General features: G+C 39.2%; 2 protein-coding genes and 1 long non-coding RNA gene across 3 annotated transcripts; 1 reads left to right on the plus strand and 2 right to left on the minus strand.

The window, feature by feature from the left end:
* Positions 1-211: 211 nt before the first annotated feature.
* On the plus strand, positions 212-3,415 carry LOC124266558 (ankyrin repeat domain-containing protein 17-like). The gene has a single exon (XM_046701365.1). It carries the CDS (start codon positions 212-214, stop codon positions 3,413-3,415), a length of 3,204 nt encoding a protein of 1,067 aa, XP_046557321.1.
* Positions 3,416-3,781: 366 nt separating this feature from the next.
* On the minus strand, positions 3,782-12,760 carry LOC124266559. Its single transcript, XM_046701366.1, has 7 exons — positions 12,359-12,760; positions 9,437-9,647; positions 9,098-9,181; positions 5,301-5,366; positions 5,136-5,267; positions 4,773-4,838; positions 3,782-4,440 (listed from the first exon to the last, which is right to left on the minus strand). Exons 1-7 carry the CDS (start codon positions 12,758-12,760, stop codon positions 4,091-4,093), a joined length of 1,311 nt encoding a protein of 436 aa, XP_046557322.1. The 3' UTR covers positions 3,782-4,090.
* LOC124266551 lies at positions 7,419-8,595 on the minus strand. The gene is made up of 4 exons (XR_006895796.1): positions 8,339-8,595; positions 7,975-8,073; positions 7,645-7,809; positions 7,419-7,578 (listed from the first exon to the last, which is right to left on the minus strand). It is a non-coding gene; the product is annotated as an uncharacterized LOC124266551 (long non-coding RNA).
* Positions 12,761-18,701: the final 5,941 nt, after the last annotated feature.

Consider the following 18,701-nt stretch of genomic DNA (forward strand, 5'->3'; position numbering starts at 1 on the left):
AGGAATGAATGACTGGACACCGATTACGTGTGCAGTTTTCTCTGGTAAGAATGATATCTTGGACTATCTTGTCCACAAAAAGAAAACTGACTTAACATTAAGAGATAGCAACAACAACACTGTTCTTCATCTGGCATGTTTGTATGGAAATGAATCCATTGTTAATTCGTTGTTACCATCAACAGACAAAGACGGTCATGGGAGAAACGGCATGACGCCTGTGATGTGTGCTCTATTGTCAGGGAGGATGGATGTGTTTAACCTTCTCGTGTCACAAAATGCAGACACGGCATTGACCGACGATGATAACAACAGTCTCCTTCATTTAGCCTGCCTCCTTGATGACATACCCAGCATCCTACTAACAAAGATTGACGCTGATACTCAAGGAAATCACGGTTGGACGCCTCTAATGAAGGCAGCTGTCAATGGATCAAAACATGCATTTGACCAGCTGGACAAAGCAAAGGCTAATCTTTACCCGAAAGACGACAACAGCAACAATATCCTTCACCTGGCATGCCATGGTGGACATGTCTCCATTGTGAAACATCTACTGACAACGTATGACATGAACAGTCGTGGGAATAAAGGATGGACGCCAGTTATGTATGCAGCTGCCAATGGCTCGAAGGACGTGTTTGACCTGCTTGTGTCTAAGGGTGCTGACTTATCCTTGAAGGATGACTACAGCAACTCTGTATTTCACTTAGCATGTGTAGGTGGGAACCTATCCATTGTGGAATATCTGCTGCCAAAATCTGACATCAATATCCGGGACAATTATGGAAGGACTGCAATTATGACAGCAGCATCTGCAGGCCAAAGTGTTGTCTTTGACGTTCTTTTGTCGAAAAAAGCTGATCTTACAATGTCTGACGAGTACAATGACACTGTCCTACATTGTGCATGTGCGGGAGGAAATCGATCCGTTGTAGAATATTTACTGGAAAGAATTGACAACAATATTAAAGGAAAGAATAGCTGGACACCAGTGATGGTTGCAGCTCGCTTTGGAAAGTTAGAGCCTTTCAACCTGCTTGCTTCAAAAGACGCCGATCTCACTCTGATTGACGATCACGGAAACAATCTGCTTCACCTCGCATGTCAGGGTGGAAACAGGTTGATCGTGGAAGATCTGCTTCCAAAATTTGACATAAACAGTCGTGGACATAAGGGCAGAACACCTTTGATGCATGCAGCTGTGAATGGACTGAGAGAAGTGTTTGACCTCCTTATGTCAAAGGGGGCTGATTTTTCACTGAAGGATGAAAACAACAATTCTGTTTTTCATTTGGCTTGTCGTGGTAGAAATATGTCCATTGTAGAAGGACTCCTACCACATTTTGATGTCAACGGTTTGGAAGATAAAGGTAGGACAGCAATAATGAAGGCCGCTTGTGCTGGAAATAAGAGTGTCTTCGACTTTCTACTTTCAAAGAACGCCGACCTGTCCATAACTGATGACTACAAAGACAATGTTCTGCATTTTGCATGTAAGGGAGGTGGGACGAAAATTGTTCAAAATATTCTTCACAGATTTGACATTAATGCTCTGGGAAGGAATGGGGTCACTCCAGTCATGCTGGCTGCTGAATTTGGAAACAGAAATATTTTTGACAAACTTGTTTCAAAGCAAGCAGATCTTACTCTCACTGACGACTACAGGAACAACATACTTCACTTTGCATATCAGGGTGGAAACAGTTTCATCGTAGATCACCTGCTTTCACTGCCATTTGATATTGGCGTCAACAACCGTGGAAGACATGGCTTGAACCCCGTAATGGTTGCAGCTCGGTTTGGAATGTTAGACCCTTTCAACTTGCTTCTTGCGAAAGAAGTGGATTTCACTGTGACTGACGACCATTGTAACAACATGCTTCACCTTGCATGCCAGGGTGGAAATTTAACAATCATCGAGCGTGTTCTTCAAGAGTTTGACATCAATAGTCGTGGACAAGATGGCAGGACACCTTTGATGTATGCAGCTGTTGGTGGACGAAAGAACGTGTATGGTCTGCTTGTGTCAAAGGGGGCTGAACTGAAGGATGATCATAGGAGCTTCAGAACAAGTGTCATTGACATGTTTACGCCCGGAAAAGCTGACCCCTTACTGACCGGTGGCCACAGGGATAACGTGCTGCATTCTGCATGTCAAGGAGGGAACACAACCATTGTAAGACATCTTCTGAAGAATATTGATATCAATGTCAAAGGACAGAACGGCCTTACACCAATAATGCATGCAGCCAGGGCTGGAAAGAAGATTGTGTTCAACCTACTTCTTTCAGAAAAGGCCAACAGGAAACTACTTGATCACTACATAAACAATGTGCTCCATTTCGCTTGCCAAGGTGGCAATAGATCCATCATAGAACAACTCCTAAACGAGTTTGACATCAACGGCCCTGGAGAGGATGGATGGACGCCAATAATGATGGCAGCTCTCAGTGGAAAGATGGATGCTTATGATCTGATTGCAACAAATGGGGGTATTCCATCTTTGACTACTCCACAGAATGACAATGTTCTTCATGCAGCTTGTCAAGGTGGAAACAAAGCCCTTGTTAAGAAGGTCATCGGCAGCTTTGGCATCAACACAAGGGGTAAGAATGGTTGCACGGCCCTGATGAGAGCTGTTGTTGGAGGCCATATGAGTGTGATGAAGTTCCTGATGTCCCGGCATGCTGACCATACTCTGGTGGACAAGGATGGACTCACTCTTCTACATCTTGCGTGCAAATTTGGTCACCTTGACATTGTGAAGCATATCTCAGACAAGTTCAATATAAATATTAAAGACAAGGCTGGTTTAACATACATCATGACATCAATATTGTATGGTAAAGTGGAAATATTTGACTACTTGAAAAGAAAAGGCGCGGATTTGTCTCTAGTTGACAACACAGGAGATGACGCCTCTAGCCTTGCGCTTAAAGTAGGCTGCAGACAAATCTTAGAAAGACTTCCACCGAAGGGAGAGTCAGAGAAGAACGTCGAACCATGGAATGAACTGATGAAGTCACTTGTAAAGAAGGAGTCATGTAATCTGCAGATGTACAGATCAAAGAGTCCTGAACTGAAACAAAAAGGCCAGACTGGAGACACATTACTCCATCTGGCCTGTCGAGGAGGCAACAGACACTGTGTGGAGTTCCTGCTCCCGTCCTATGACATCAATGTCAGAGGTCGGTACAACTGGACACCGGTGATGATGGCGGCTGCATGTGGACATACTGATATCTTCAAGCTGCTGGTGGATCACAAGTCAGATCTCTCTCTGGTCTCAGACACGGGAGAAGATCTCCTCAGTCTACTAAGAGAAGCAACAACAGTGACATTGTTGACGCAGTCAGAAACATGCACACCGTTGATGCATAGAGCAGGTAATTCTGACAATTCATTTGTGTGAACAGAATGAAAACAACAGATGTGTATTTTTCTGCCCATTATATTCTGTATGAGTATGCACTTATAGGGACATGTGCGTTATGTCATCAACATGTTTTGGTACATTAACTTTAGTGATGGAATGACACAAACTGATGCACTGTGGGTTATTGTACATTTCTCAGGACAAATTGATTCATTGTGAATGTCCACAGTAATTTAGTTTTGATATAACCAAACGAAATCAGATGAAAACATGTGTCCATCTCAGACAAGATATACTGGTGAAAACATAAACTTGAAGTTAAATATACTTAACCACGTTAATATTTAAATAAGAATTGGTTTTATCTACCTAATCTGATGCCTGTGGTAAGAGGCAACTAACGGGAGCTGATCTCTGATGTTAATCATCTGCTCATCTGATCCAGACGCAATTAAATAGATCGTCTAGCTGGAATGTCCCAAACAAACTATGATATATAATGCATGATCTAAACATTTCATAACTGTATTCATGGGTTTTTGTTCTTAAATGAAAACATGGCAACAAATTCAAAACACATCTGTTTACCACCATGTTAGCCTCGACAGTGAAACATCGCATCTGTTGCAATAAAGAAGCTGTCTGTCCATAACAAGTGTTCCTCTTCATCATACCAGATTCTAAATGACAGAAGGTATTTTCATTCAACTATCACTTACGTAGTCGTGATGTGGTAGGACTACTACTGTAGCTGAAATCGGTTATATATAAACCTATCCAGCTTGAATGGTGCTGACTCAAAATACCAGATGAATGTGAACAATGCAGATATATGATCTTAATTGAATGTGTACAATGCACATGTATGTTGCTAGGTGAATTTGTAGAATGTAGACCTATGTTGCTAGGTGAATGTGTAGAATGTAGACCTATGTTGCTAGGTGAATGTGTAGAATGTAGACCTATGTTGCTAAGTGAATGTGTACATTGTAGACCTATGTTGCCAGGTAAATGTGTAGAATGTAGACCTATGTTGCTATGTGAATGTGTGCAATGCAGACCTATGATGTTATGTGGATGTGTACAATAATGCACATGTATGTTGCTATGTGAATGTGTAGAATGCAGATATATGATCTTAATTGAATGTGTACAATGCATATGTATGTTGATATGAGAATGTGTACAATGCACAAGTTTGTTGCTATGTGAATGTGTACAAAGCAAATATATGTTGCTATGTGGATGTGTACAATGCACATGTATGTTCCTATGTGAATGTGTACAATGCAGATTTATGATCTTAATTGAAAGTGTACAATGTACATTATGTTACTATGTAAATGTGTAGAATGTACATGTATGTTGCTATGTGAATGTGTAGAATGTAGACCTCTGTTGCTATGTGAATGTGTACAATGTAGACCTATGTTGCTATGTGAATGTGTACAATGCAGACCTGTGTTGCTATATGAATGTGTAAAACGCACATGTATGTTGTTATGTGAATGTGTACAATGTACATGTATGTTGCCATGTGAATGTGTACAATGCACATGTAGGCTGACAGGTGAATGTGTACACTGCACATGTGTGTTGCCAGGTGAATGTGTACAATGCACATGTATGTTACCAGGTGAATGTGTACAATGCACATATATGTTGCCAGGTGAATGTGTACAATGCACATGTATGTTGCCAGGTGAATGTGTACAATGCACATATATGTTGCCAGGTGAATATGTACAATGCAGACCTATGTTGCTATGTGAATGTGTAGAATGCACATGAAAGTTGATATGTGAATGTGTACAATGTAGACCTATGTTGCTATGTGAATGTGTACAATGTAGACCTATGTTGCTATGTGAATGTGTACAATGTAGACCTATGTTGCTCTATGAATGTGTACATTGTAGACCTATGTTGCTATGTGAATGTGTAAAATGTAGACCTATGTTGTTATGTGAATGTGTACAATGTAGACCTATGCTGTTATGGGAATATATACAATACAGGCCTATGATGTTATGTGAAAATGTATAATGTAGACCTATGCTGTTATGTGAATATGTCCAATGCAGACCTATGATGTTATGTGAATATGTGTAATGTAGACAGATGATGTTATGTTAATATGGACAATGCAGACCTATGATGCCATGTGAATATGTATAATGTAGACCTATGATGTTATTAGAATATGTACAATGTAGACATATGATGTTATGTGAATATGTACAATGTAGACCTATGATGTTATGAGAATATGTACAATGTAGACCTATGATGTTATGTGAATATGTACAATGTAGACCTATGATATTATGTGAATATGTTCAATGGAGACCATTGATCTTATTGGAATGTGTCCAATGCAGACCTATGATGTAATGTGAATATGTATAATGTAGACATATCGTGTTATGTGAATATGTACAATGTAGACCTATGATGTTATTGGAATATGTACAATGTAGACTTATGATGTTATGTGAATATGTATAATGTAGACCTATGATGTTATTTAAATGTGTACAATGTAGGCCTATGCTGTAATGTGAATATGCACAATGTAGGCCTTTGATGTTATGTGAATATGCACAACGTAGACCTATGATGTCATGGGAATATGTACAATGTAGACCTATGGTGTTATGTGAATATGTACAATGTAGACCTATGATGTTATGTGAATATGTATAATGTAGACCTATGATGTTATGTGAATATGTTCAATGTGGACATATGATGTTTTGTGAATATGTACAATGCAGACCTGAGACGTTAAGTGAATATGTAAAATGTAGACATATGATATTATGTGAATATGTACAATGTAGACCTATGATGTTATGTGAATATGTTCAATGGAGACCTTTGATGTTATTGGAATATGTCCAATGCAGACCTATGATGTAATGTGAATATGTATAATGTAGACCTATGATGCTATGTGAATTATGTACAACGTAGACATATGCTTTAATGTGAATATGCACAATGAAGACCTTTGATGTTATGTGAATATGCACAACGTAGACCTATGATGTTATGGGAATATGCACAATGTAGACCTATGTTGTTATGTGAATATGTACGATGTAGACCTATGATGTAATGTGAATATGTATAATGTAGACCTATGATGTTATGTGAATATGTACAATGTAGACATATGATGTTATGCGAATGTGTACAATGTAGACCTATGATGTTATGAGAATATGTACTATGTAGACCTATGATGTTATGTAAATATGTACAATGTAGACACATGATGTTATGTGAATATGTACGATGTAGACCTATGATGTTATGTGAATATGTAAAATTTAGACCTATGATGTTATGAGAATATGTACAATGTAGACATATGATGTTATGTGAATATGTACAATGTAGACCTATGATGTTATGAGAATATGTACAATGTAGACATATGATGTTATGTGAATATGTACAATGTAGACCTATGATGTAATGTGAATATGCACAATGTAGACCTATTGTGTTATGTGAATGTGTACAATGTAGACTTATGATGTAATGTGAATATGTACAATGTAGAACTATGGTGTTATGTGAATGTGTACAATGTAGACCTATGATGTCATGGGAATATGCACAATGTAGACCTATGGTGTTATGTGAATATGTACAACGTAGACCTATGATGTCATCGAAATATATACAATGTAGACTTAAGATGTTATTGGAATATGTACAATGTAGACATATGGTGTTATGGGAATATGTACAATGTAGACCTATGATGTTATGTGAATATGTACGATGTAGACCTATGATGTAATGTGAATATGTATAATGTAGACCTATGATGTTATGTGAATATGTACAATGTAGACATATGATGTTATGCGAATATGTACAATGTAGACCTATGATGTTATGAGAATATGTACTATGTAGACCTATGATGTTATGTGAATATATCCAATGCAGACCTATGATGTTATGTGAATATGTGTAATGTAGACAGATGATGTTATGTTAATATGGACAATGCAGACCTATGATGTCATGTGAATATGTATAATGTAGACCTATGATGTTATTAGAATATGTACAATGTAGACATATGATGTTATGTGAATATGTACAATGTAGACCTATGATGTTATGAGAATATGTACAATGTAGACCTATGATGTTATGTGAATATGTACAATGTAGACCTATGATATTATGTGAATATGTTCAATGGAGACCATTGATCTTATTGGAATGTGTCCAATGCAGACCTATGATGTAATGTGAATATGTATAATGTAGACATATGATGTTATGTGAATATGTACGATGTAGACCTTTGATGTTATGTGAATATGTACAATGTAGACCTATGATGTTATTGGAATATGTACAATGTAGACTTATGATGTTATGTGAATATGTATAATGTAGACCTATGATGTTATTTAAATGTGTACAATGTAGGCCTATGCTGTAATGTGAATATGCACAATGTAGACCTTTGATGTTATGTGAATATGCACAACGTAGACCTATGATGTCATGGGAATATGTACAATGTAGACCTATGCTGTTATGTGAATATGTACAATGTAGACCTATGATGTTATGTGAATATGTATAATGTAGACCTATGATGTTATGTGAATATGTTCAATGTGGACATATGATGTTTTGTGAATATGTACAATGCAGACCTGAGACGTTAAGTGAATATGTAAAATGTAGACATATGATATTATGTGAATATGTACAATGTAGACCTATGTTGTTATGTGAATATGTTCAATGGAGACCTTTGATGTTATTGGAATATGTCCAATGCAGACCTATGATGTAATGTGAATATGTATAATGTAGACCTATGATGTTATGTGAATTATGTACAACGTAGACATATGCTTTAATGTGAATATGCACAATGAAGACCTTTGATGTTATGTGAATATGCACAACGTAGACCTATGATGTTATGGGAATATGCACAATGTAGACCTATGTTGTTATGTGAATATGTACGATGTAGACCTATGATGTAATGTGAATATGTATAATGTAGACCTATGATGTTATGTGAATATGTACAATGTAGACATATGATGTTATGCGAATATGTACAATGTAGACCTATGATGTTATGAGAATATGTACTATGTAAACCTATGATGTTATGTAAATATGTACAATGTAGACACATGATGTTATGTGAATATGTACGATGTAGACCTATGATGTTATGTGAATATGTAAAATGTAGACCTATGATGTTATGAGAATATGTACAATGTAGACATATGATGTTATGTGAATATGTACAATGTAGACCTATGATGTTATGGGAATATGTACAATGTAGACATATGATGTTATGTGAATATGTACAATGTAGACCTATGATGTAATGTGAATATGCACAATGTAGACCTATTGTGTTATGTGAATGTGTACAATGTAGACTTATGATGTAATGTGAATATGTACAATGTAGAACTATGGTGTTATGTGAATGTGTACAATGTAGACCTATGATGTCATGGGAATATGCACAATGTAGACCTATGGTGTTATGTGAATATGTACAACGTAGACCTATGATGTCATCGAAATATATACAATGTAGACTTAAGATGTTATTGGAATATGTACAATGTAGACATATGGTGTTATGGGAATATGTACAATGTAGACCTATTATGTCATGGGAATATGTACAATGTAGACATATGTTGTTATGAAAATATGTACAATACAGACCTATGATGTTATTGGAATATGTACAATACAGACCTATGGTGTTATTGGAATATGTACAATGTAGACCTATGATGTAATGTGAATATGTACAATGTAGAACTATGATGTTATTGGAATGTGAACAATGTAGAACTATGATGTTATTGGTATGTGTACAATACAGAACTATGAAGTTATTGGAATATGTACGATGTAGACCTATGATGTTATTTCAGACATATTATGTTTTTTTAAGTGAATGTATGCAGTGCAGACCTATGGTGCTCAGTAAATGTGTACAATGCAGACCTATGGTGCTCAGTGAATGTGTACAATGCAGACCTATGGTGCTCAGTGAATGTGTACAATGCAGACCTATGATGCTCAGTGAATGTGTACAATGCAGACTTATGGTGCTCAGTGAATGTGTACAATGCAGACCTATGGTGCTCAGTGAATGTGTACAATGCAGAATGATGTTGTTATGTGAATATGGACATTTCAGGCATGTTTTTAAGTGAATGTATCCAATGTAGAACTATGATGCTTAGTAAATGTGTACAATTTAGACCTGTGTTGTTAAGCGAATGTACAGTGAAATCATAAGTTGTGTGTGAATGTGTACATTGCATACCTATGTTGTTACGTGAATGTGTATAATACCCCGAAATCATAATGCTACTACGAATGGTTAAATCTATCATTATGGAAACATGGAAAAAACAGACTGAAATTCACTCATATATTTCACTTACAAGGTACTGACTAGTCGTTCCGAACCACTGGCTTACAGTTCACTGACTGCCGTGGACGCATGCTCTTTCCATAGGGCGGGGTATAAATGATTTATTCTCCCTCACAAAGATGTATGTCCCGCGTGGGTGTACAGCTGTGTACCGGGCATACATGATGCAAAAAAAATGTTCAAGATGACGTGAACCAATCAGAGATGCACATTCTTACATGAGGTAGGATAAATGTTCAATGTGAATGTGTACAATGCAGACACAAACTCGTTTTTATGTGTCACCAATTTTGATTGTATTTATCTAAAGTATGAATTGTAACATTCACATGCATTAACATGTCCTTAAGATTTGCCAATATGATTGTATCTTGAACTGGAACTCAAAGGAGGGAGTACATATTGACATTGTCAGTCGACATATAAAATATTATATTTATGCTAAAAGCATTTGTAGTTGTAACATTAACCAGGCAGGTGTATTTCCTTGTAGCTTTCATCAAACAGAATTCTTACCTTTTGCTAAGAGAGTACCTGCACAACCAGCAGCACATCGCCAGGACGATAAGTACGTACAGTGAAGCAACTGTTGACAGTCTGATTGGCTTGGGTTGCAAAGGCCCCTAACCTCTTAATCAGGCTTAATTCCTCTCTACAACATACACTTGGATTATTCAGAATGAACTTCAGCCAATGATACCTAGACTCTTTGTATTTTGGCATTTCCAACTGACCAATGAACATAGTGGTAGCAAATTAGAAGCCACGTTATCATGTGGGTATTCCGAAACAATTGTACCGCTTTATTTTAAACACATTTTGTTTTAACTGATCAAAAATGTTAATAAACTCATACACTTTCAATTCAGGACAATATTACACGTAATAGAGCACACTTGTACTAGTTCAGTGCATAATTTGGAATGCTAGCACGTCTTTCTCACTAAATTTCTTAATCATGTTGGCCTTTTTAAAAGGCTTCTCTTGAGAGCAGAGTGTTTCTTTCTCATCTAACACAACATTTTATGGTTGCATTACAAGATTTGTGAAATCGAATACTTTTATTGTATTATTTACCTTCACATCACATTGTTATATATAGAAGAGTTGTTTATAAAGGGGTCGATCTCACAATTCCAGAATAGTCTTTTGTTATTATTATTATTTTTTAATAACTCAACCAACATGCCTAATTAAGAACAATAAGTGCAACGGGAGATCGGATGTCCTTCATGCAATATGTCCAGACTCGGGTATTTACAGACAGCTGACATAAATCTGGAATATTGTTGAGTGCGACGATAAATAGCAAACAAACATTGTTCCCTCAAAAAATGGAAGCACTATCTTCAGACCTTCAGGTTACGATCATAGGACTAAGTGAACTATTCGTAAAAGAATACATGCCATGTATAAATACTCCATGATTAGTTTGTATCCTGCCTTGATTGTTGTTTCGTTAGTTTGTATTGTCACAAGGTGCCCAGCAATGTTCGAGCTTACTGACCGGACAGACATTCCAGAGAGCATTGATATAGGCACTTGGGCTACGGTGACGCCATCAAACAATTCAGCAGGCGTGACCACACCAGAGACCATATAATTAAAGGGACGGCCCTCAAAACAATGCGGAGTACCATCAACACTACTGCCTGAACTTTCTCTTCCAACAGAGGTTATCTGTCATATCTTCCTACGAACCTCTGTTCTAATACGGCCCTTTCCTGGTGCGAGTATTCAGGATTCGTGATTGGTTGCAATCAGATTTAGTTGTGCAATCACCGACTTTGTTTCAGTAGTGATCATTCGCAAGGCCTCGATAATATCCGTATGCTTCGAGAAAACCAGAACCTCTTCCCCTGCGCGATGCGCAAACGTTTCTTCTAGACAGAACTCAGCCAGGTAGTGGTAGATAAATGGTGTCTCTATCGCCTTCGTTGACAAGGGACAAGCTAGCCATTAATTGTCTTGTGTGTCACATCAACACAAGACCCCGGCAGAGGAGGGATATGTGTTGTCCGATAATTGCTTGCATTAGTCAAGTTGGATATATGTCGATGTAAAACGTGTTCTGATTGTATAGAGGGGCGGTGGGGTAGCCTAGTGGTTAAAGCGTTCACTCGTCATGCAGAAGACCTGGGTTCGATTCCCCGCATGGGTATAATGAGTGAAGCCCATTTCTGGTGTCCCCCGGCGTGATATAACTGGAATATTGCTAAACGCGGCGTAAAACCACTACTCACTCTCTCTGATTGTATAGAGAAAAGGGAGATAATTCGTGTTGTGAATTTTTGCAGCGAATCCGGAAGCTGGCGAATAGTATATGGTCCGTGACGACAGGCATGGGATAGGATGACATGCATTGACTAGCTCAGCATGTCTGACCACACTTCCGACAAGCATGGGTTGCCAAATGGAGGAGGAATCTGTTTGGTCGGTAGAAGGGACATACAAGGGACACAACTCCTCATGGCCAATGGTGGTGCTTCGAACTTCGAGCCTACTTTGTCAGGGGTGGAATTTGGACAACCTTTACCCAGGACGTAAGTGTGTTTATTCAGGACACAAGGAGCCACTTGGAGCTCTTTATTCAGGACACAAGGAGCCATTTGGAGCTCTTTATTCAGCGCACAAGGAGCCATTTGGAGCTCTTTATTCAGGACACAAGGAGCCATTTGGAGCTCTTTATTCAGGGCACAAGGAGCCACTTGGAGTTCTGTCTTCAGGACACATGGAGCAATTTGGAGCTCTTTATTCAGGACACAAGGAGCCATTTGGAGCTCTTTATTCAGGACACAAGGAGCCATTTGGAGTTCTTTAGTCAGGGCACAATGAGCCACTTGGAGCTCTTTATTCAGGACACAAGGAGCCATTTGGAGCTCTTTATTCAGGACACAAGGAGCCATTTGGAACTCTTTATTCAGGACACAAGGAGCCACTTGGAGCTCTTTATTCAGGACACAAGGAGCCACTTGGAGCTCTTTATTCAGGACACAGGAGCCATTTGGAGCTCTTTATTCAGAGCACAAGGAGCATTTGGAGCTCTTTCGTCTAGAAAAGACCTCGGGAAGGCAGACAGAAATGAGTGAGCCTGAGTTTTCGAAATGGGCAACGGAATAATTGTTGTTCCTCGAAATAAAGTAACCGGTACTAATGATTACACAAAGTCATTTAGAAAAAGGTCAAATGCAACATATGCTATAGTCAGGATATGTTTTATGTCCCATCCCAACCGTCAGTTTTGAAGATATATGTAAAAACGGATTAAAAGAAAATTCTAACAAATAAATAAAGTCAGTGAATCTTTACTCGCTGTTGTTGTTATTTGTTTTACAGATGACAATAGCAATTCAAGGATAGGCAACTGCAAGAGTGAATAAACTTTGCTAGTTTACCGACTTATCCGTTATGACAGGTCAGAGTACTGCAGATCTATTATTCCTATAAACTTCCAAATTTTCAATTTCACAAGAATAACTTCTGTGCGCAAAGGCAGTGCCAAGAATGCAGCACTGTAGTTATTAGTAATTCAAATATAAAACTCTAGTAATGCAAAATTTCCTAAAATAAATCTCGGCCCCAAAACACTACAACTTACGTTGAGTCTGTTGTCTCTCTAACTGCTTTAGAACGAGAGTATGCTATATGACGTCATCGTACTTCCGGTAATGCATGTAGCAGAAGACGCCGAACGTTAGAGCGAGAAGAATGCGATCTAACATCCAAATAAGACGTGACATTAAATTAAACGGATATAGTTTACCAGTTACCACCTCCAGGAACACGCCTGCGTAAGTACTTTTCAAATATCCATTTATATTTCAGCAGATTTAATGTATAAACAATCTCTGAATCAACAACACATGTTTTGATGACGTAATCGCCTGGAGCTCGCGGGACAATTCGAGCATATATCTTGAGCGAATCATAACCATTAAATCTTACGACAAAATACATTAATATGAACTTGTAACTACAATATATATTGTTTTTACACACAATACATGTATGTCATAAGATGTAATCACGTTTTGAGAAGTTAGCAAACATGAACACGATCTCGGAAGCGTGGTAAAAATACAAAGTCCTAGATCGTTTACGACCTGACTATTTCAATAGCCACGTTTTTGAAAGAAGACTCATCCCGAGTTAACATATTTACATTAATACAGCTATATTATCCTATTTTGCAGTTTGCCCTTAAAGTTACAAGGTGAGGATAACAATACAATTCAAACAATACAATTATGCATTTCAGATAAATACATGTTACATAATATCATGTTATGTACATACATTATTAATTCCTTACCTTGCGTTAATTCTTATGCACATTTCATATACTTACACATATCCAGTGAATATGAATATATATCCAAGAAAATATAGATCACCTCTCATTTTAAATGTCACAATGAGGTAGCCCAAAACTGGTTCCATGAACATATTGTCCATCATCAGTCTGTACTACACAGTTCTTCATCTTTCAAAAACACTCTTGTCCTGCAAACACAGTTCATTAGTCCTTGAATTGCTCTTGGTTTGTACTTTCCAAGTTATGGTGCCGTCGGTTTCCTACATGAATATGAGACATATGAAAACATCTCCAGGAAATTAAAAGAGAAAAGATGAGAAGACGAAAAGAAATGTGATAAGAACATCCGAGAAAATGAAACAAAATTGAAATCCTCCACACTGAGACACAGTATGCACCCCTTGTCTCGTTTATCCTATGCCCGTTGGCTGCCACTGCCCTGAGACATGCTTCTAATAAAAGCATCAGCTGCGCAACGCTGGTCCAACTGTTGCTGGAAACGCCTCCCCTCAGCTGACTGCAGCACCGCCATCACCTCCCAGCCTTTGGCGATGAATTCATCCAACTGGGGCTTGTTAGTTGGGATGTCTTGGCAGGATGGCCACTGCGCCCCAGGCCGAGTAGCAGGGGCCTGTTGCAGGATAGTGTTGCGCTCTCGAAGAGCTGCAATTTCCCTCTGCAGATCCGACACAGTTGGCATAGGTGTGGGTTTATCTAACTCAGTTGGTTCTGGATGAACAGCTTGTGGCTTGTGAGCAGACAGGGCAGAGCAAGAGGCTGAGGACTTTGCTGCTTTCCCCTTCTTGCCCGCCCTCTTGCCCCGGGGTCGCCATGTTTGCCATGATAAACAGTAGACCCCAGGGTCAACAAAATTCTCGTTTATTTCCACCTCCACGGTCACCTCAGCACACAGTTTGTCAACATTGAAGTGATGACATTTGACTTGTCATGGGAATGGGCTACATGATATTTTAAAGCTTTCATTGAGGAACGTGAGCTCTTGCACCTCTTAACAGGGCATGCAAATGTCTTATGCATCCTTTGGTGCGTCTGCGCCCAGTGCTCTTCAAACACACATCTTGATGGGAACGTCTTTGTAACTAGACAGGCAGGGCAGTCCATGTTCGGAATGAACTTTACGAACTTCATCCCTGGCGCCCCCTCCTTCACCATCCTTTCGTCCTTCACCAAATCCATCACCTCATCTTCTTCCACTCCAAGATCTAAAATGTCAGCCATTGTTGCGATTGCAAAGAAGTAAGTAACACTTACATTAGATATGTTGCAACTGATAACAGTGCTTATCACCTTTTCTTTATTCTAGATACTCTCATGAATTATGATCCTTCATCAGCCTCCGTAGAGAGAACAAGAGTAAAATCCACACCTAACAACCATATCTAGTAAATAGATTAGAAAGCTTACAGCAAGCCCAAATTTTAAATCTTCACCATTTAAAAGATAAGTCGTTTAACATTCAGTTTCCATGCTAAAACCTTCCTCAGATCTCATTTGGATCTGTTACATCCACAATGTAACTGCAACATTCAACTCTCGCAAAACAAAAGCATATAAGGAAATAAGTAATTGTTTTCAGATTCATGGGAAATAACGGTACGCTATCAACATGTGAGAATTATTGAGAAGTCCACCATGTTGGAGGAGCATCTCCCTCATAAGGCAGAAGTCTGTTGGCATGGACATTTTGTATCCGGTAAGTCACATCATGAATCTGTTTGATGACAACCCATCCCTTCTTCCAGCAAGGAATGAACTTCCTACTGGATGGGAGATTCTTCCCAGGATTATATTATCACGCTGGTAGTCCAACTTTGAGCAGAAAATCTTTAGTTCCCACATCATACCTTTTCTTCCTTATTTCTGAAGAATGTTTAAGGCAGCGACGAGCAGACTCAAAGGCATATTCAAACCTTTCCCTTAATTCCTCAACATACTCATCATGTTTCAAAGCCATTTCATTAGGATTCCCAGTAATCAGTTGGACTGGTAATCGTACTTCTCTGCCCAGTGTAAGTTCATTTGGCGTAAACCCAGTAGACTCGTGGCTAGAAGATCTGTAAGCTGCCATGACATACGGAAGATGTTTGTCCCATGATTTATGTTTCCCATCTGCATATATGCAGAACATGGCACTGAAGGTACGGTAAAAACGCTCAACCTGGCCATTGGCTTGCGGTCGCAGAGCTGTTGTCCTTGTCTTCACAATGCCAAGCAACTTACATAGTTCTTGGAAGAGGGTAGCCTCATACTGTCTGCCATCGTCACTGTGTATCAGTGCAGGTGTACCAAAGCTACAAACCCACTCCTCCACTATCTTCTTCGCTACTGTTCTCGCCTCAATATTTGGCATGGCGTAAGCCTCTGTCCATTTTGTGAATGCATCGGTAACCACCAATATGTACTTGTTACCAGACTGTGTAGGATCGAGCGGTCCCATAATATCAGTTGTTAGTCGCTCCATAGGTGAGCCACTTACATACTGCTTCATGGGTGCTCTCTGCTTCGAGGGTCGTTTCTGAGCAGTACACTTATCACACTTAGAACCGTGTTGTCTAATGTCTCTTTTCATGTCAATCCAATAATACGACCGTTGGATCTTTGGAGAGTTTTCCCCACCCCTAGGTGGCCTCCTAATGGAGAATCATGATTCTGGGTGAGGATAAGGCGACGTTTACAAGTTGGCATGACAATCTGCCAGTGCCATCGTCTGCCATCTTTGTTCTCCCATCTCCTATGGAGTACTCCTTGTCTAATAGATAATCGATCATATTGTCCCCACAGAGCCTTGCAGGCATTTGAAGTTCCAGACACCTCCTTCCACTGCGGCTTGATATTATTAGCTCTAGCTTTGTAGATGAGTGCAATATCATTATCCTCTAACTGAAGATTTTTCAATTCATCGGGCGACAGTTGTTCATAATGAACAGCTTGGTTCATACTCCCTGCCTCTACCAACTTGGACCTTGTCACTGCACCACAAAATCTTGGAGATGAATCAAGACCAGCGCATTGTTTGCTGCAAGGTCCATTCTCCCGTTTGCATTGAGCACATGGTACACAAGGTTGACGACTTAAGGCATCCGCATTCCAATGAATGCGCCCTGGCCTATGAATCTCCTGTAGGTCATAATTGCTTAGCTCTTGAAACCACCTGGCCATCTGATTTACAGGTTTCTTAATCCGCTTTGCCCAAGCCACAGCAGAATTATCAGTTCTAATAATCACAGGCTGTCCAAATACATATGGATGCCAATACCGGCAAGCAGTCACTACTGCAAGAAGTTCACATCGGGTAACACAGTAGTTCCTCTCAGCAGCAGAGAGAGTCTTACTGAGATATCCCAGAACAACTTCCCCATCTTCCTGTACTTGTGATAACACTGCGCCGAGTCCTTCACCTGAAGCATCAGTGTCAATGATAACTTGGCCATCTGGTTGAGGAAAACCAAGAATCGGAGCAGAAGTGAGAGCGAGTTTTAAGCTCATAAAAGCTTCATCTGCTTCTTCACTCCACTGAAACTCAACTAGTTCACTAGTAAGTCTGGTTAAGGGTCTTGCAATTTTAGAAAAGTTTTGAACAAACCGCCTGTAGTAGTTTGCCAAACCCAAAAATCTCAAAACATCTTTTCGACATTTTGGTGTAGGCCATTCTTTTACAGCCTCAATTTTTCAGGTTGTGTGTGGATTCCATCTGCTGAAATCACATGTCCTAAAAGGTTCACTTTGGTCTGAAACAAGTGACATTTCTTTGGCTTAAGCTTTAATCCAGCTGCTGTAAGTCTGTCTAAGACCATTTTGAATCGTTGGAGAGTTTGCTCAAAATTAGTTCCAAAGACAATTATGTCATCAAGGAAACAGAGGCATTCTACCCATTGTAGACCTCTGAGCACTGTCTCCATCAACCGTTCAAACACACTCGGTGCATTGCACAGACCAAATGGCATAATAGTCCACTCATATAACCCTGATCTTGTGACAAATGCAGTCTTTTCACGATCTTTAGAGTCCATCTCTACCTGCCAATATCCTGCTTGTAGGTCCATAGTGCAGAATAGTTTCGCACCACCTAGACTATCAATACAGTCTTCTATTCTCGGTAGAGGGTATGAATCTTTCTTAGTTGAAAGATTCAACAACCGGTAGTCACAACAAAATCTGTATCGGCCATCACTACGTTGCACTAAAACAGTTGGTGAAGCCCATGGACTAGTAGAGGGTATAATCACACCTTGCTCCAACATTCGAGCAACTTCTCTTTGCTCTACTTCACGTTTTGCAAGTGCCTGGCGTCTAGGGGCCTGCTTAATTGGTTGCGCATCACCTGTATTGATAGTGTGCTTTACCAACCCAGTGCGCCCTAAATCATCATCATTCTTAGCAAAAGTACTCTGATAACTACCCAGGACATTTTTCAATTCCTCCTGTTGAGATTCATCAAGATTAGATTTACTTCTGTCATACAGATCTTTCAGATAATCAGGAATCACTGCATTTTTTACCTGAAGTTTTGC

Source organism: Haliotis rubra, unplaced genomic scaffold (assembly GCF_003918875.1).
Source record: "Haliotis rubra isolate DU_JTF1 unplaced genomic scaffold, ASM391887v1 Scf1264, whole genome shotgun sequence".
In the NCBI taxonomy this organism is placed as follows: Eukaryota; Metazoa; Mollusca; class Gastropoda; order Lepetellida; family Haliotidae; genus Haliotis; species Haliotis rubra.